At 45.9% G+C, this 13,944-nt stretch overlaps 1 protein-coding gene across 1 annotated transcript in view; it reads left to right on the forward strand.

The window, feature by feature from the left end:
- Positions 1-460: 460 nt before the first annotated feature.
- Positions 461-13,944, forward strand: part of ELAPOR2 (endosome-lysosome associated apoptosis and autophagy regulator family member 2) — a 175,773-nt gene continuing 162,289 nt past the window's right edge. Inside the window, exon 1 of the mRNA XM_090041865.1 lies at positions 461-601. Coding sequence (XP_089897991.1) covers positions 521-601 — 81 coding nt within the window. The 5' untranslated portion in view covers positions 461-520. The remainder of the gene's footprint in view (positions 602-13,944) is intronic.

Genomic DNA, 13,944 nt, shown 5'->3' on the forward strand with positions numbered 1-13,944 from the left:
CCGGCCCTAAGCATCAGGCTGGGCAGCCGGGGCCAGGGGGTCACCCAAGGGTCTAAAGAAGCAACCGAGACCTGAGGCGAGTCCCAGGGCGCAGACCAAGTGCAGGGGAGCGGGGAGATGCAGATCCAGAGCACGGGCCGGGTGTCCTGGAGATCAAAGCGGAGCGGGGTTGGAGCTCCAGCTCCGTGGGCCAGGCAGGCAGCCCAGGGCAAAGCTCCCTCACCGCTTGCCTGGGCCCGAGGCGGAGCCCGGCGCGCGGGAGCCCGCGTTCTAGAACGCAGCGCCGGGGATGACGCGGCCAACGGCGGCGCCGCGGACCGAGCAGCCGCCGCCCGCAGGTGCCGCCGCCCGCAGGGCCGGGCCGGGCCGGGCGGGGCGCTCCAGCCGCCGCCCGCCGCGCCTGCGCTGCCTCCCCCCTCCTCCTCCTCCTCCTCCCCGCCCTCCTCCGGCTCCGCTGCCACTCGGCGCCCGGCGCTGCCCGGGGACGGAGCGGCAGGTGGGCGCCGGGCGCGGCCGCAGGATGTCCCGGCTGGCGGCCGGGCTGTGCTGCTGGGCGCTGCTGTGGTGCCAGGCGGCCGCGCCGCCGCCCCAGTGCCGCGAGGTGAGTGCGCTCCCAGCCCCCTGGCAGCGCCTCGGGGGCCAGCCCCAGGGGAGCCACGCCTGGGGGTGCGGGAGGCTCCTGGCCAGCCAGCACAGCTTGTCGGGTCTGTCCCTCTCGCCCCGACTCGGGGTGAACGGGAGGAAAGGGAAGCGCTGTCTTTTGCAGCAATTTGGTACTTGTGTCTGGACGTGCGCGTGGGACGGGAAGGGACAGGGGGCTCGGACGCCCCCGCGACACAGCGGTGAGGCGGGCTTGGATTTCCTCCGGGTAAGGACCGGGCTGAGGCGCTGCCAGGCTGAGCATCGCCTTGGAGGCATCTGGGTCCAAGTCGGGTTGGGGCAGAGGGGGAGGAAAGCGAGGCGCTGCAGCGCGGGTCCTGAGGTGGGGTGCCTATGAAATCCCGCTGCTCTCGGGTGCGTAGGGGATCCCATCCCAGGTAGCTGCTACCTCCGAGTGGGCTTCGCAGCCTCTAAAGAGGGGAACCTGGGGCACTCCTTTCTTTTGAAACGTGGTTTGCAGAGGAAGGGGCAGGAGTGGGGCTGCTCTTGTGCGGAAAGACTCGGTGGCTATTTCAGTGGGTTGTCAGGCGTGTAGGAAAGCATGCGCTCCATGCCTCCTACCACCCAGAAGACTGTCCTATCTGCTGGGCTACAGGGTGCTTGGAGGTGGGGAAAGGGGCCCCTGCTACGGCTGTGCCAGTTTGCACAGAAGAGCAGACAGCTGAGGAGGGAGCGTGACTGCAGCCTAGTGCTTAGGGCATTTCCCTGGGATGAGGGACCCCAGGATGGGCTCTGTTCCCTGCTCTGAGCATTAATTCAGTATTTTATCCTGTTATGGTTTGATGTTAAATCCATAAGCAGAACCCACGTTTCCCCTCTCTGGGGCAAGTCTTGTTCCCTTTCTCTGGCCCGCTGAATCCTGAATTGTTTTTTTGCCAAGTGACATGACAGCTGGAACACAAACTGTGGCCTGGAGGTTAGTCAGCAAGTCCCACCCACTTCACATACCTAGCCCTATCCTGGAGCTGGGGCCGAAGGGATTTTTCTGTCTTTTAAAGGATGGCAGACACTTTTTTATTTTATTATTTTAATTTCAAGCCTAGCTTGAATGCTTTTTTGGAAAAGAGACTTCCCTCCCTGTGTGTTTAGCAGGCACAGTGGACAGCTGTAACTATGTGTGCGCGTGCGTGTGTGTGCGTGTGCTTGCGTATGTCTTTGCTGTCATGGATTTCCCATCATATTGCGGGGAATTTAATTGTGAACATCTCTGAAGGGAGTGGAGAGCAGAGGCATCTCACGGGGAAGGTTTGCAGGGAATCCATGTGAGAAATCACTTGATTTGCATCATAGAAGTAGAAAGCGGATGGTTAATCTATGGTTTGAACTTGCTAATATACCTAATGCATTTTGCTGTAGCTGAGTCTAAGTTTATGGGCCCAATTCCGTTTTATTAACGGCATAATTCCTGTTGTCAGTGACTTGAGTCTGAGCAGGCTGAGGTTTCTGAATAATAAGATTCCAGTTGTTGTTAGAGCTGTAAAACCTTCTTGCTACATGTACTTTCAGATTTAAAGACTTGATAAAGGCATTATCACCTAAAGGCTTGAAATGCACATGTCTTAATGCACAGGCATGCAATTCACTTTGACATCTGTACCAGATATTTCCATTATTAGCTATATTAATTTTTCATAGAACCTACCTTTCTGATGCCTAGAAATAGATCCTTGCTTATTTTTGTGAGATTTCTAGTTGTCTCGTACTTAGAGCCAAGGGTCCTAGTCCCTGTAGGAAGGCTCCTATGTGCCCTGGTGATAATGCTGCTATTAATGTGCCTCCTGTTAGGCCAGGCTTCTCTTGGTCTACTGTCTGGTACCACGTAAACCAATACAGCCTGTTCCATGGTTGTGTTGGTGACTAAACCAGCACCCCCACTGGGATTAGTCTGGGTGAGGAGGGTGTGTGGGCACCAGGGCTGTCCCTGGCGGTGTGTGAATCAGGGCGACCGCCCCAGGCCCCGTGCTTTGGGGGACCCTGCGGAGCTGGGTGGAGTGGTGGCTCTGCATCCAGCTGCTCATAACCACCCCCTCCCTCCTCCGCCACCAGTGGCAGCTTCTTTGGAGTGGCGGCAGGGCCCCCATGGGCTGACTGGCCCTGGGCCCTGCACCCTGCTCGGGTCGCCTCTGGTGGGCACCCAGCAGAACTAAAAACAAGGGCTGATGATCTCCCTGTGAGCCAAAAGCCATCCATACCTGGAGAGGAGATGACCACTTTGTCCGAGGAATCACCAATGATGTGCAGCAGTCACAGTAGCCTCGGGACTGACTTGACTTGACTTGATTAATATTCCAATTTTTGGAGAGAGATCACTTTAAAGTTTAAACAGTTGATGAACTAGGGCTTAATTACATCACTCTCTTTTAGGGACAACTTTGCTAATTCAATGAGCTGATTTAATAATGGTATGCCCACACTGATTCAGAGGTGCTATTGCAGCTTGTGTTGATTAGGGGTGCACCAATAGAGATTTTTTTGGGCCGATACCGACGGCTGATTTTAAATGAGCCATATCGGCCAATACTGATCTGATTCCAATATGCAGCTGGGCAGCTTGGAGACCAGCATCAGGCTGGTAAGTCTGGTGGGGGGGAAGGAGTGGAGGGAGCAGATCGAAGCCCCCATGGTGAGGGAGGGCGTGGAGCTGGGGCAGGCACTACACAGCTGGGGTGGGGCGCAGGATGGAGCTGTGGCTTGTCCAGGGGTTACAGGAGCTGGGGGGTGGCTCCTTGCACTGCACGCACGCTGTGAGGGCATGGGCGGTGTGTACCCTGGATCTGCACATGGGGCAAGGTTGGACTGTTGCTGCAGGCTGGGGCCAGTGCTGGGCTCTTCCTGGCTGGGGCTGGGGCAGGTGGCAACAGTGCTGGGAGGGCAGCTATGGGTGGGTGGGGGGCTGCAGCCACCCCAAAATTCTCCATAGCCTTGCTCCCAGCGTCATTGCTGCCTGCCCTGAGTGCAGCCTGGCCCAGCCGCTCCACTGTGCTGCACCAGGCTCTGCCCCAGCTCACAGTGGCAGCCCATCCTTGCCCTGCGCAGATCCAGGGCACATGCCCTCCGTGCCCTCCCAGGGTGCATGCAGTGGCGGGATCCTCCTGTGCGTCCTGCTCTGCCCCAGCTGAGCAGTGCCTGCCCCTGTCCCACTCCCTCCCTCACTGCAGAGACCTCTATCTGCCCCCCCATGCTCCTTCCCTTCCCCCACAACAGACTTACCAGCCAGATGCTGCACTCCTGGCTGTGTGCATGCTGCAGCTGGGTGCATGCACGAGGCATTTATCAGCCGCGTTATTGACCACACCAGGCAAAAAAAAGCTGATTATGGGTGCTGTCAATTTTCTCTATATCGGTGCCGATCTGATATGGGCCCAATGTATCGGTGCACCTCTAGTGTTGATGTATGCATTGTAGCTCAGCACCAGTGAACTGCCTGAATATTTACTTGGGGCCCTTGGCATATTTTTCAGCCTGCACTGGGCTTCTGGTGGCTACTCTGTTTTAATTTCCTGAGTTATCAGGGTGAGCTTGAAACCTGCTATGTCTACATGACCAGCCGTCAGAGCTTTGGATTGTCTGGTTAACATATCCCAATCACCCTGTAAAGTATATGCTGCACTGATGATGAGTTAGCAATTACACCTATAGTGGTGGAGACTAGGGGCCAAAATCATCCCTGGTCTGGGACAGTCCTGTTAACTCTGGTTCATAGAACGGTGCCCAGGTACAGGAGCAATGAATCAGATACTAGTGGAGCTGATGAGTGGAAATGAGGAGTTATCTTGCCCCTAACCCGTCTTCCTCCAGAGTTGTAGAGTATTTTTAAAATGTGACATTTTCTATTATTCCATGTAGTTTAGTTTATATTTCCCAGGCTCCCACCCTTTCTTTGAGAGACTTTTGTAAGCAAATAGATCTCACTGTCAAACTTTGATTGATGTTTAGCCTGTATTGACCTCTTAATTTCATCCCAGTCCTCCTAGTTTATCTCCTTGGTACCAGCCAAAATGATTCCTTTCCTTCCTTGGTGTTTACACACACTTAAATTTGGAGTATTGTATATGTTGCCTTCCCTTTTCTTTGTCTTTTAACTGAGCTCTATATTTTTAGAGCAGGGTTCTGATCGCTACTTGAAAGGGACCATTGACCTCAATAGGAGTGAAAGAGTTCAGCATTTTGGGGGATTTGTTTCTTTAGTTACTTATCCTTCTCTGTAATGCTGCTTGAGCTTTAATCATTTGTTTTTCCTTTCTGAATTGCTCCCAGTTTGTCTTTGTCTTTCTGGTAATATAAGGACACAAAAAAAGCCATGCTGATAAGGCACAATCTGGGAAATATGTGGGCTGCTTATACAATACTTGCCTGAGGTGTGCTCAGTGGTGTTTATTACAACTCTCTAGCAAGAGGCAGAGAAAGCAGTCCTTCAAACAGAACATTGTAAGCATTTAGGAAATTGAAAAGTTTGGTGCTCAGTCCTGAAAAGATTTGTGCGCTGAGGTAGAAGAACAAGAGAGAAGACCTGATTTTGAAGGTCTGAGTGGGTTAGAGTCATAGAAAAAATAGGGCTGGAAGACACCCTAAGTGGGTCTCTGGTCCAGTCATCTATTTATGGAAAGATAATCCCTGTCTAAACCATCCCAACAAGTGCTTGTCTAACCTGCACTTTAAAAAGCTTCTAAGGACAGCGATTCCACAACCTAGACTCATAGAAAATGAGGGTTGGAAGGAACCTCAGGAGATTTAATCCAACCCCCTGCTCAAAGCAGGACCAACCACAACTAGATCATCCCAGCCAAAGCTTTGTCTAGCTCGGTCTTAAAAACCTCCAAGAATGGAGATTTTCCCCACCTCTCTGGGTAACCTGTTCCAGTGTTTTACTGCCCTCCTAGTGAGAAAATTCTTCCTGATATGCAACCTAAACGTCCCTTGCTGCAACTAGAGGCTGTTGCTCCTTGTTCTGACATCTGTCACCACTGAAAACAGTCCAGCTCCATCCTCTTTGGACCCATCCTTAGGGTTGGAAGGGACGTCAGGAGGTCATCAGTCCAACCCTTTGCTCAAAGCCGGACCATCCCCAACTAGATCATTATAGCCAGGGCTTCACTGAGCCAGACCTTAAAAACCTTCCGCTGCCTCTCTAGGTAACCCATTCCAGTGCTTCACCACGCTTCTAGTGAGAGTGTTTTTCCTAATATTCAACCTAAACTTCCCTTGCTGCAACCTCTCTCTGTTATCTGTTCCATTGCTTAACTATGTGCATAGTTAGAAGATTCTTTCTAACATCTGACCTAAATTTCTCTTATTACAGTGTAAGCCTATTTCTTGTCCTCGGAGCCTTTTTTTTGCCCTCCCTGTGAGCACAGAAAACAATTGATTGCCACCCTTTTTATAGCTCTTTCCAGTTTGTCCACCTATTTCCTGAGGCATGATAACCAAAACTGGACTTCAGATGATGCCTCACCAATACAGAATGAAGTGCAAGAATCCCTTCCAGTGACTTGCACCTGACGTTCCTGCTAATAAATCCCAATGCAATATTAGATATTCTTGCAGCAATATTATCTTGTTGATACAAATTAATTTGGCTGTCCACACTGGTACAGCAGCCTAGCTAGTTGGTCCCACTTTATATCTGTGCATTTGATTGTCCCTTCTTCAATATAGCATTCTTCACTTATCTGTCCTGAATTTCACCTTATTTAATTAGGCCATTTTCATCTGTTTAGGAAGCCTAATCCCATCCTCTCAAGTGTCTGCTATGCCATCCTAGCCACTAGGTTATTAGGCTAGAACAGGGGCGGGCATTGATTTTGGGCGGAGGGCCACTTACTGAGTTTTGGCAAGCCATTGAGGGCCACATTATAGGCATCCGGGGCAGATAAATATCAATTTTCTAAATTTTTTAGGGGCCCTGCAGGCTAGATGGAATGGCCTGGCAGGCCGCATCTGGCCCCCAGACCGCATTTTGCCCACCCCTGAGCTAGAAAGTGCAGAAAGGATTGAATCCTCTTCCACATTGCAGCTTTTCTGTGACTAAAGAGACTTGCATGGAATTCATACATGCTTTCTCAGATGGATTCAGCTGATTAACTAACTATACTGGATTGCCCCTAAGCACGCGCAGTTGGCCAAACCTAGTTTTGCAGGGTGGAATCTGATTTAAGTTCTGTGTTAGTGGTTCTTAATGCCGCCTTTGTGTCTCGGAGGCAGGTAGGTTTAGGGCAGGACTTAAAAAACTTATGTACATAGTACACAAAGAAGAATTTTGTTCATGATTTTTGAATGCTGAAAATTGGTAGTATCGTCTCAGGGCAGTATGGAGCCATTAAGGAGACTAGGGACATTATAGACTGGTAAATTAATTAGTTGCATTATTGTTGCCCAGAGAAGATGTTGGAGATGGTCAGACTTACTCTTTTCTGGGACTAAATATGAGACATGTTTGACACTGGTGTAGAAGAGGAGGTGTTGGGACAAATTGTTAATTCAGACATACAGTTTAGTAAAACCTAGATGATTGTGTCCACTGAGCACCCAGATACCATCAGGAATAGGAATCTAAACAGAACAAAGTGTCTAAGCTGCTGACAAAAATGCACCGTTTCTCATTAAAGTCAGCCACCCTGCTGAAGGGTAGCAAAACCCATTATACCTCTCTGTAAAATAGATGCTAAGTGTGATCCCAGGAATTACAGAATTGCTGGCCAAATTGGAATACCAGGGAAGCTGATTAAAATGATAATTAAATATAGTATTATAAAGTGTCTAAATGAACATGATACAAGAGAGAAAGCAATATAGTTCCTGTAAGGAAAATGTGATTCTCCAGTCTAGAAAGCTTTTGAATATATCAATAAAAATAACACATGGAAGAGACTTGACAGATATTATGTAGGTGGACTTAGTTTATTTTGCTCACATAAGAAACTTTTATGAAAGGTTTTTTTTCAGCCATGAGATTAAGAAATAAAGCCTCTACCATGAACTAGAAACAGGATAAAAAAGAAAATAAAAAAAGATTAAAAAAGGGCTGCTTTCATTACAACACAAGGTTAATAATAGGGTGCCTCAGGGCTGCATTAAGTGATTTGGGGAACTTGGGGCATGGGGAAGTGAACAAGTTAGCGCAAGATAAAAAGGGGACAAAACTTTACAGTGTGTGTTAGTACCTGCCGGTGTGCACATGGTTATCCCATGGCACAGGGGATAAATGCTGGTCTCTGGGAGGTCCCTGCAGATCACCCTTTTCAGCACAGGTAAGCAATTACCAGTTAGCTTTTGTTTCCCATGGGGTAAAACATACAGGTGAGGGCCAGCCGACACATTCTGATGCCACAACCTCCTCTTACCTTGCAGTAGCTTCTTTTTGTGCCCATACTGTGAGTGGACAGGCGACATTTGCAGGTGATATGCAGTCATTTAGGATGCCAAGAGGGAAATCTAAAGGAAAATGTAGGTGGTCTGGAAGAGCCTACCGAAGCCAGGTGAAGGGGCAGCATGACCTCTGTTGACAAACATACATCTTAAAGAATAATTATAGTGCCTGCTGTCAGGGATTAGCTGAATCAATTCTATACATTTCTGGGATTTCATTCAACCAGGATCACTCAGGAAAAAGATCTGGACAGATCCAGGAAGATGTCTGCTTATTGCGTAGAAATGTAAAAAAAAAATTAAGATGAATTAAGAGCAAAATAAAAATCCACAAAGATTTTTAGTGCCAAGTCAACAGTATCCCCGTCACCTTGAATGCACCTTGAGTTGGGTTCTAGCAAAGCCTTGTCAATAAATATACTATAATTACAGTAAAGAAAAACTGAAAAGCATGGGACTATTTAGACCAGAGACAAGCAACATAATATGTATCCCTTTCTTATGCCCTTTATTAATTTAAGCAATTGAAAGTTAAAACATTGTAAGCTGATAAAAGGAAACGTGTGTGCACAATGCACGATTGACGTATGGAGCTCTGCTACCAAATTCATTGAGACCATATGTCCTTAAAATCCATGAAAGGGATAAACCAATAGCGAGGGATTAAGAAGACATTTCCATTTGAGTAGGTCCCATTCTTTGTCATTGGTGCTCTTGCCCCTTTCTCTGAAGCATCTATCACTGGATACAGGGTAAGGGCCGTCTGACCTGCTGGTGTGATCCAGTGTTTTATTTTCTGTGTTCCCAAGACCCTAGATCTAAAGGACTTTTAAATTTATGAACCACTTATGGTCAGCAGTTGAAGCTGTAGAAATGAAAATTTCTAGATGGGCCTTTGAGCCTGGTTATCTTTTCCTGTTATACAGAATTGTGTCTTTGAGATGAAACTACAAGTACAATTTCCATTTGCCTCAGTGATAGAAAGGCATAAAGTCAAGGGAAGAAGAGCAATAACCATGCTGTAAAATTGCTGACAATAAAGTCGGTGAAGTGGAAATAGGTGTACAAAGGGTGAGGAGACAGCTGGCAAGACACAGATACCGCAGAAGAAAGCATAACCAAGGTAGCACGTAGGCAGACAAAGGCAGTAGGTGGGCTGCAATGCAGACAGTGTTGAGATGCCAGCGCTGAAAGTCTGATGAAGATGGTGGATGGTGGTTTGAAAAATATAGAAAGAACAGAGGTTGTAATAACTCAAGAATAAGAAAATTAGTCACAGTGAGCATTGGTAGAATAGGCCACAAACTTGAAAGGCTTGTATACATTAAACCAACAAAGGATTAAAATTCTCCTATTAATCAGGACTTGATCTTTAAGGATGAATCTCCCTCATGTGTATGAATGCCCAGGCTTTTCTTGGTTTTTCCTTTTTAGCTCCTGAGCTTTTCTAGATTTTGGTGAGCTGGTAAATGGACATGTAAACCCCATTAAGAGTCCAACCTGGCACTACACAGAAGTGCATGATGGTGTAAGGGACCAAGGTGTTGTGAATGTTGCCTGTGTGTCTGCACTGGCCTTGGTTCTCCGTTACACCTTGAAAGGCCAGACACAGCTGGTATCAGTATAACTTCACTGAAGACAGTGGAGCTGCACATGGAGGGTCTGGTCCAACACCACTGGAATCATGTAATAGAGAAGCTGCAAATACAGCCTCCATTTACTGAGGTTAGCAGCAGAAATCCTGCTGATTTCAATGGCTGCAGAATAGAGCCTTCAATATTAGTACTTGATTGATGTCCTCTATGAACAAACACTGGAGAAAGCTTTCCTTATCCAAGAGAAGTGGTAAAAAAAAACCACACGAGTGCTATGACAATGAGAACAGATTGAGGTACAGGCATGATCACAGGACCAGAGGAGTGGCAAAGTACTGGTTAAATAGAAAGTCAGCCATTGGAAAAGGTCTGGCAACAAGGAAGATATCTCTTAAGCATGTTTGAGAAGGGGAAAGAAACTCATTAGAAAGAATATGGTCAGTGGCTACATGATCTCATGACAAGTCCCACAGACATTTCTAAAGCTAATGCCTGATTCTGAAAAGAGTACAGTGTAACTTTCATAATTGCTTGATCTGGCTGGAAACTCCCCCCCCCCCCCAAAACCTAGCTTCAAGGATTCAAGAATTCTGAAGACTGCGTCAGTTGTCATTTGATTTTAATTGTATTTTGACTTGGTAATTTAAGGCACAAATGTAATAGCAGGGAAGCCTATCAAGTAGGAAAAAAATCAGTGTGTGCAAACTGATTATATACGCACACAAAAAAGATGAAATCAGCTAACATAGCAATAGTTAGTGAGGATCTTGAAGGGTAAGGTGATGAATTAGTCTGATAAGGTATTTTTTTAAATAATTGTACAATTTTAAATGACAATTTTCATCTCATTTGCTAGACTATAAAAGTCCTCTGTGGTTTTCTTTTTTACACTGCTGATATGCGTCTCAGGTGATGATCGCATAGACCTGCCCTACTTTATAAGAGGGTAATAAGACTGCTACATCTCACAAGAAGCTTGCGTCAGGAGTGGATGGCTTGTGCTTTTCTCGGGCCTTTACACTCAAGGCTTTCTGCTTCTGGCAGGTCAGCAGTGCTGATCAAATGCTGTTCCTTTCTGGTTAGTTGATTCTATCTCTAGCTCTGCATTCCCTTAAAGCAAACGAAGAAAAAAGAATATAGCATTCCCGAGGCAGCTCCATTCTTCTTCTTCTCCTCTCTTACTCATCATATTTTGTCCTTTTCTTTTAGGATAAACAAACCTTTCAGTCCGAATTCCTTTCTATTGGGATGGATGCTTTGCATGTGCTGTATGGGTCTGCTCAAGGCCTGGTGAAACAAGCTGAAAGGCTACTCTTTTACACAATGAATGTAATGGGGTTACACCGTCATGTAGTAGAGTGAGGACTCGGCCCTTAAAACTTTACCTTTCTTAGCATGCTTCCAATTTGCAAATTGTGCTGCTAGATAAGCACGTCATCCTGCCAACTGACTCATTTTGAAGTACTGATGTTAGAAGGAAATGGCTAAGTCTGCCCCAGCTGCTGAAATATTAGCAGTCTTCAGGTCATGTAACAATTCTTAATGAATAGAGAGAGGTAGTTAGCTATGCCAATTAGGCAGAAGGTAAGACAAGGTGGCATCTTATAGACTAACTTGTTCAGAGAAGTGTGAGCTTTTGTAGGCCACAGATTGTGCCTTTGGCCTATGAAATCTCATGCCCCTATGTACCAGTTAGTCTATACTCCCCTGCCCTACATTCTGCCAATTATTAATGAACGTAGATAAATAAACCAATCTTGGGAAGTTTCTGTACTGCTGCCCACCCCTGGTTGTTTACCAAAGGTCTGCTGAGTTGAGGAAACATAGGGAAAATGAGGATTTTAGTCACCATCTCTTACTGAATTCCCCATGATTAGATGGAAGCCTAATTTGTTTCAACTTAGTCTGTAAAAGAAAGGCGATGTGCACCTTTCCTGATTTTCTGCAGCAGGTGGTTACAGCCAAAATTCAATCTTTCACCAAGCTGTGCTTCCTCATTAGTTTTATGGATGGCTTTTAGAGTTGTACAGATCAGCTGCAAGGTACAGCTGAATGCTTAACCCTCTAATCCTGCTGAAATGTCATCCTTCAGGCGTCTGATACCGATTTACATCAGCCAGACTAACCTGCATAGCGGTCTTAGTGTATGTGAGAATCGGCATCCATGCCTGTACCCTCTGCGACAGAGGCACTTAGTTAATGTCGTCTCAACTTAACTAAATGCCAACCTCTATAAAGAGTTGATGCCTATGGGCTCAAACTAGATAGCAGCACCATCCACGTAATGTAAACTTGCCAAGCTGCTGATTAAGGGGTGGGGGCGGAAATCTTTCTGTTTTTCTTATGTTAATCCTTGGCTCTTGGAGTCACATGATTGTGTAGGAATCTCTGCTTTCATTAAAAAGAAATAGTAGTAGCTTTCGAGTACCCATATTTGCAAGAAGAAGTTGCAGGGAAAATGCAAAACCAACCTTCAAAATGCAGAATGCAAGTATCAATAATTCAATTGTTATTGTATTTTAAAATGTCATGATTTTTAAGTCAATCATATGATTTGTAGGGGTGGGGCTCACTCTCTATTTTGGAATACTTTAATCACATTTACTGAAGATACAGGCTGAATAGCAAATTTGCTGTAAATCTTTAGTGTTTACCCTGAAAATAGAAGAGTTTGGAAGTACAGTGCCTTGAATTTGATTTGCTGTGACACTTGTCTGTCCATAATATTTCACTATAAGTGTAAGCTAAAGCACTGTAATAACTTCAGACCTGATTTGTTCATGTTTAAGGTTATAAACCTTTAGCTCCACTATACCCGTATAGGAAGAAACGGATGAAACCATTACATCGGTTCAGCTGACGTGCTCCCAAGTTACGGGTGTTTCTCTGCTTCTTTTAAAACTTGTTACATCTCTCATCAGTCTGCCGGTAAATGGTAACTTGCCAAGAGACGGGCTTGTATGAAATTGCAAAATGCCACTGGCTTTGATGGCACCAAAATTGTTCCGTGTCTTGTAAGGCTCTGTCAACACTAATTCCTATCACGTTGAGTAGCCAGAAACACCCCAATAGTGCTTTAACTCATTAAAAACTTCCTTCTTGCAGTGTGTACTAGACAGAAATGTGTTTTAACCTTGTTTGTGACCTGTGGCCCATGCAGATGTTCAGTGGTGAAATCCTGACTCCTTTGACCTCAGTAAGAGTTTTGCTGTTGAATTCAGTGGAGCTGGCGTTTCACTTGAAGTGTCATATTCACCTTAACATTAAGAACAGTAGAGTTACACAAATATAACATCGGCTCTAAAGCTATTCCACAGAACTACCTGGGTGATAATATCAAGTTGTGTTTCAGCAGTGCTGGCAGACTACAGCTCTGCAACAGGTAGAGGTAGGTCCTTCTGGGATAATCAATGAGATCTAAATACTAGCTTCTAAACTCCTGAAATTCAAATCTGACCCAACTAGGTTATCTTAATCCTTCAGCTGGAAGTGCTAATGACTAAGTAAATGGTTTTCCTGCTTTGTTTAGTGGCAGCTGACTAGCAAAGGCACAGTATGGCGCTGCACAGTCCCTTCATTCCTGAGAAATAATTTGTGGCTTCCTGCCAGAGTAAATTTTTACCTGGAGTATATGTAGGAACACATTGGGTAGGTACATTCACATGTCATAATCTGTTTCTAGGTTGTTTGACACATTTATCACACCGAAGTAGATTTTTGATCTTTAACCTTGTATGAAATTATGAAGGATGAATACTGCTAAGATACTGGTAAAGGGTGAAAATTGAATTTTGATGACTTTCCTTCCACAAGGTTTTGGTGGATTGTATCTCTGGGACACAGCTGTAATGAAGGGAAAGTAGGATGTTGTGCTCCTCCCTTCCTGGATCCACCCCTTAATCAATCTGTGGTGGGATCTTTTTTGTTGGTTTATATTAATAGCAAGTGCTGCATTGGTATTTGCTTATCTCTTTTGGGGACATAATAATTGGATACTTGGCACAATATCTGACTACTCCTTGTGCATAAGATCTGGCTGTCGTGGGCAGAAATGTGAGTGGGATTTCTCATTCCCCTTCCAGAAACTCGTGGTCCAAATCAGTCTAACTGGCTGTTAGTACCATTAGTAGATTTGCACATGCTACAATCCAATAGCTGAACTTACTGTATGGGTAGTGCTACACTTAAAAAAAACAGTGTTCTTCTGTGAGATGCTAAGCCATGTTAGCTAATGAAGTCTATAGGGGAACTTAGGTTTGAAACTGAGCTGTTACTGTGAATTAAATAAAAATTGCCTTGTTTTTAGTGCTATTTTAGCCCAGGA

This window comes from Crocodylus siamensis, chromosome 4 (assembly GCF_052110815.1).
Source record: "Crocodylus siamensis isolate JL-2025a chromosome 4, ASM5211081v1, whole genome shotgun sequence".
NCBI lineage: Eukaryota > Metazoa > Chordata > Crocodylia > Crocodylidae > Crocodylus > Crocodylus siamensis.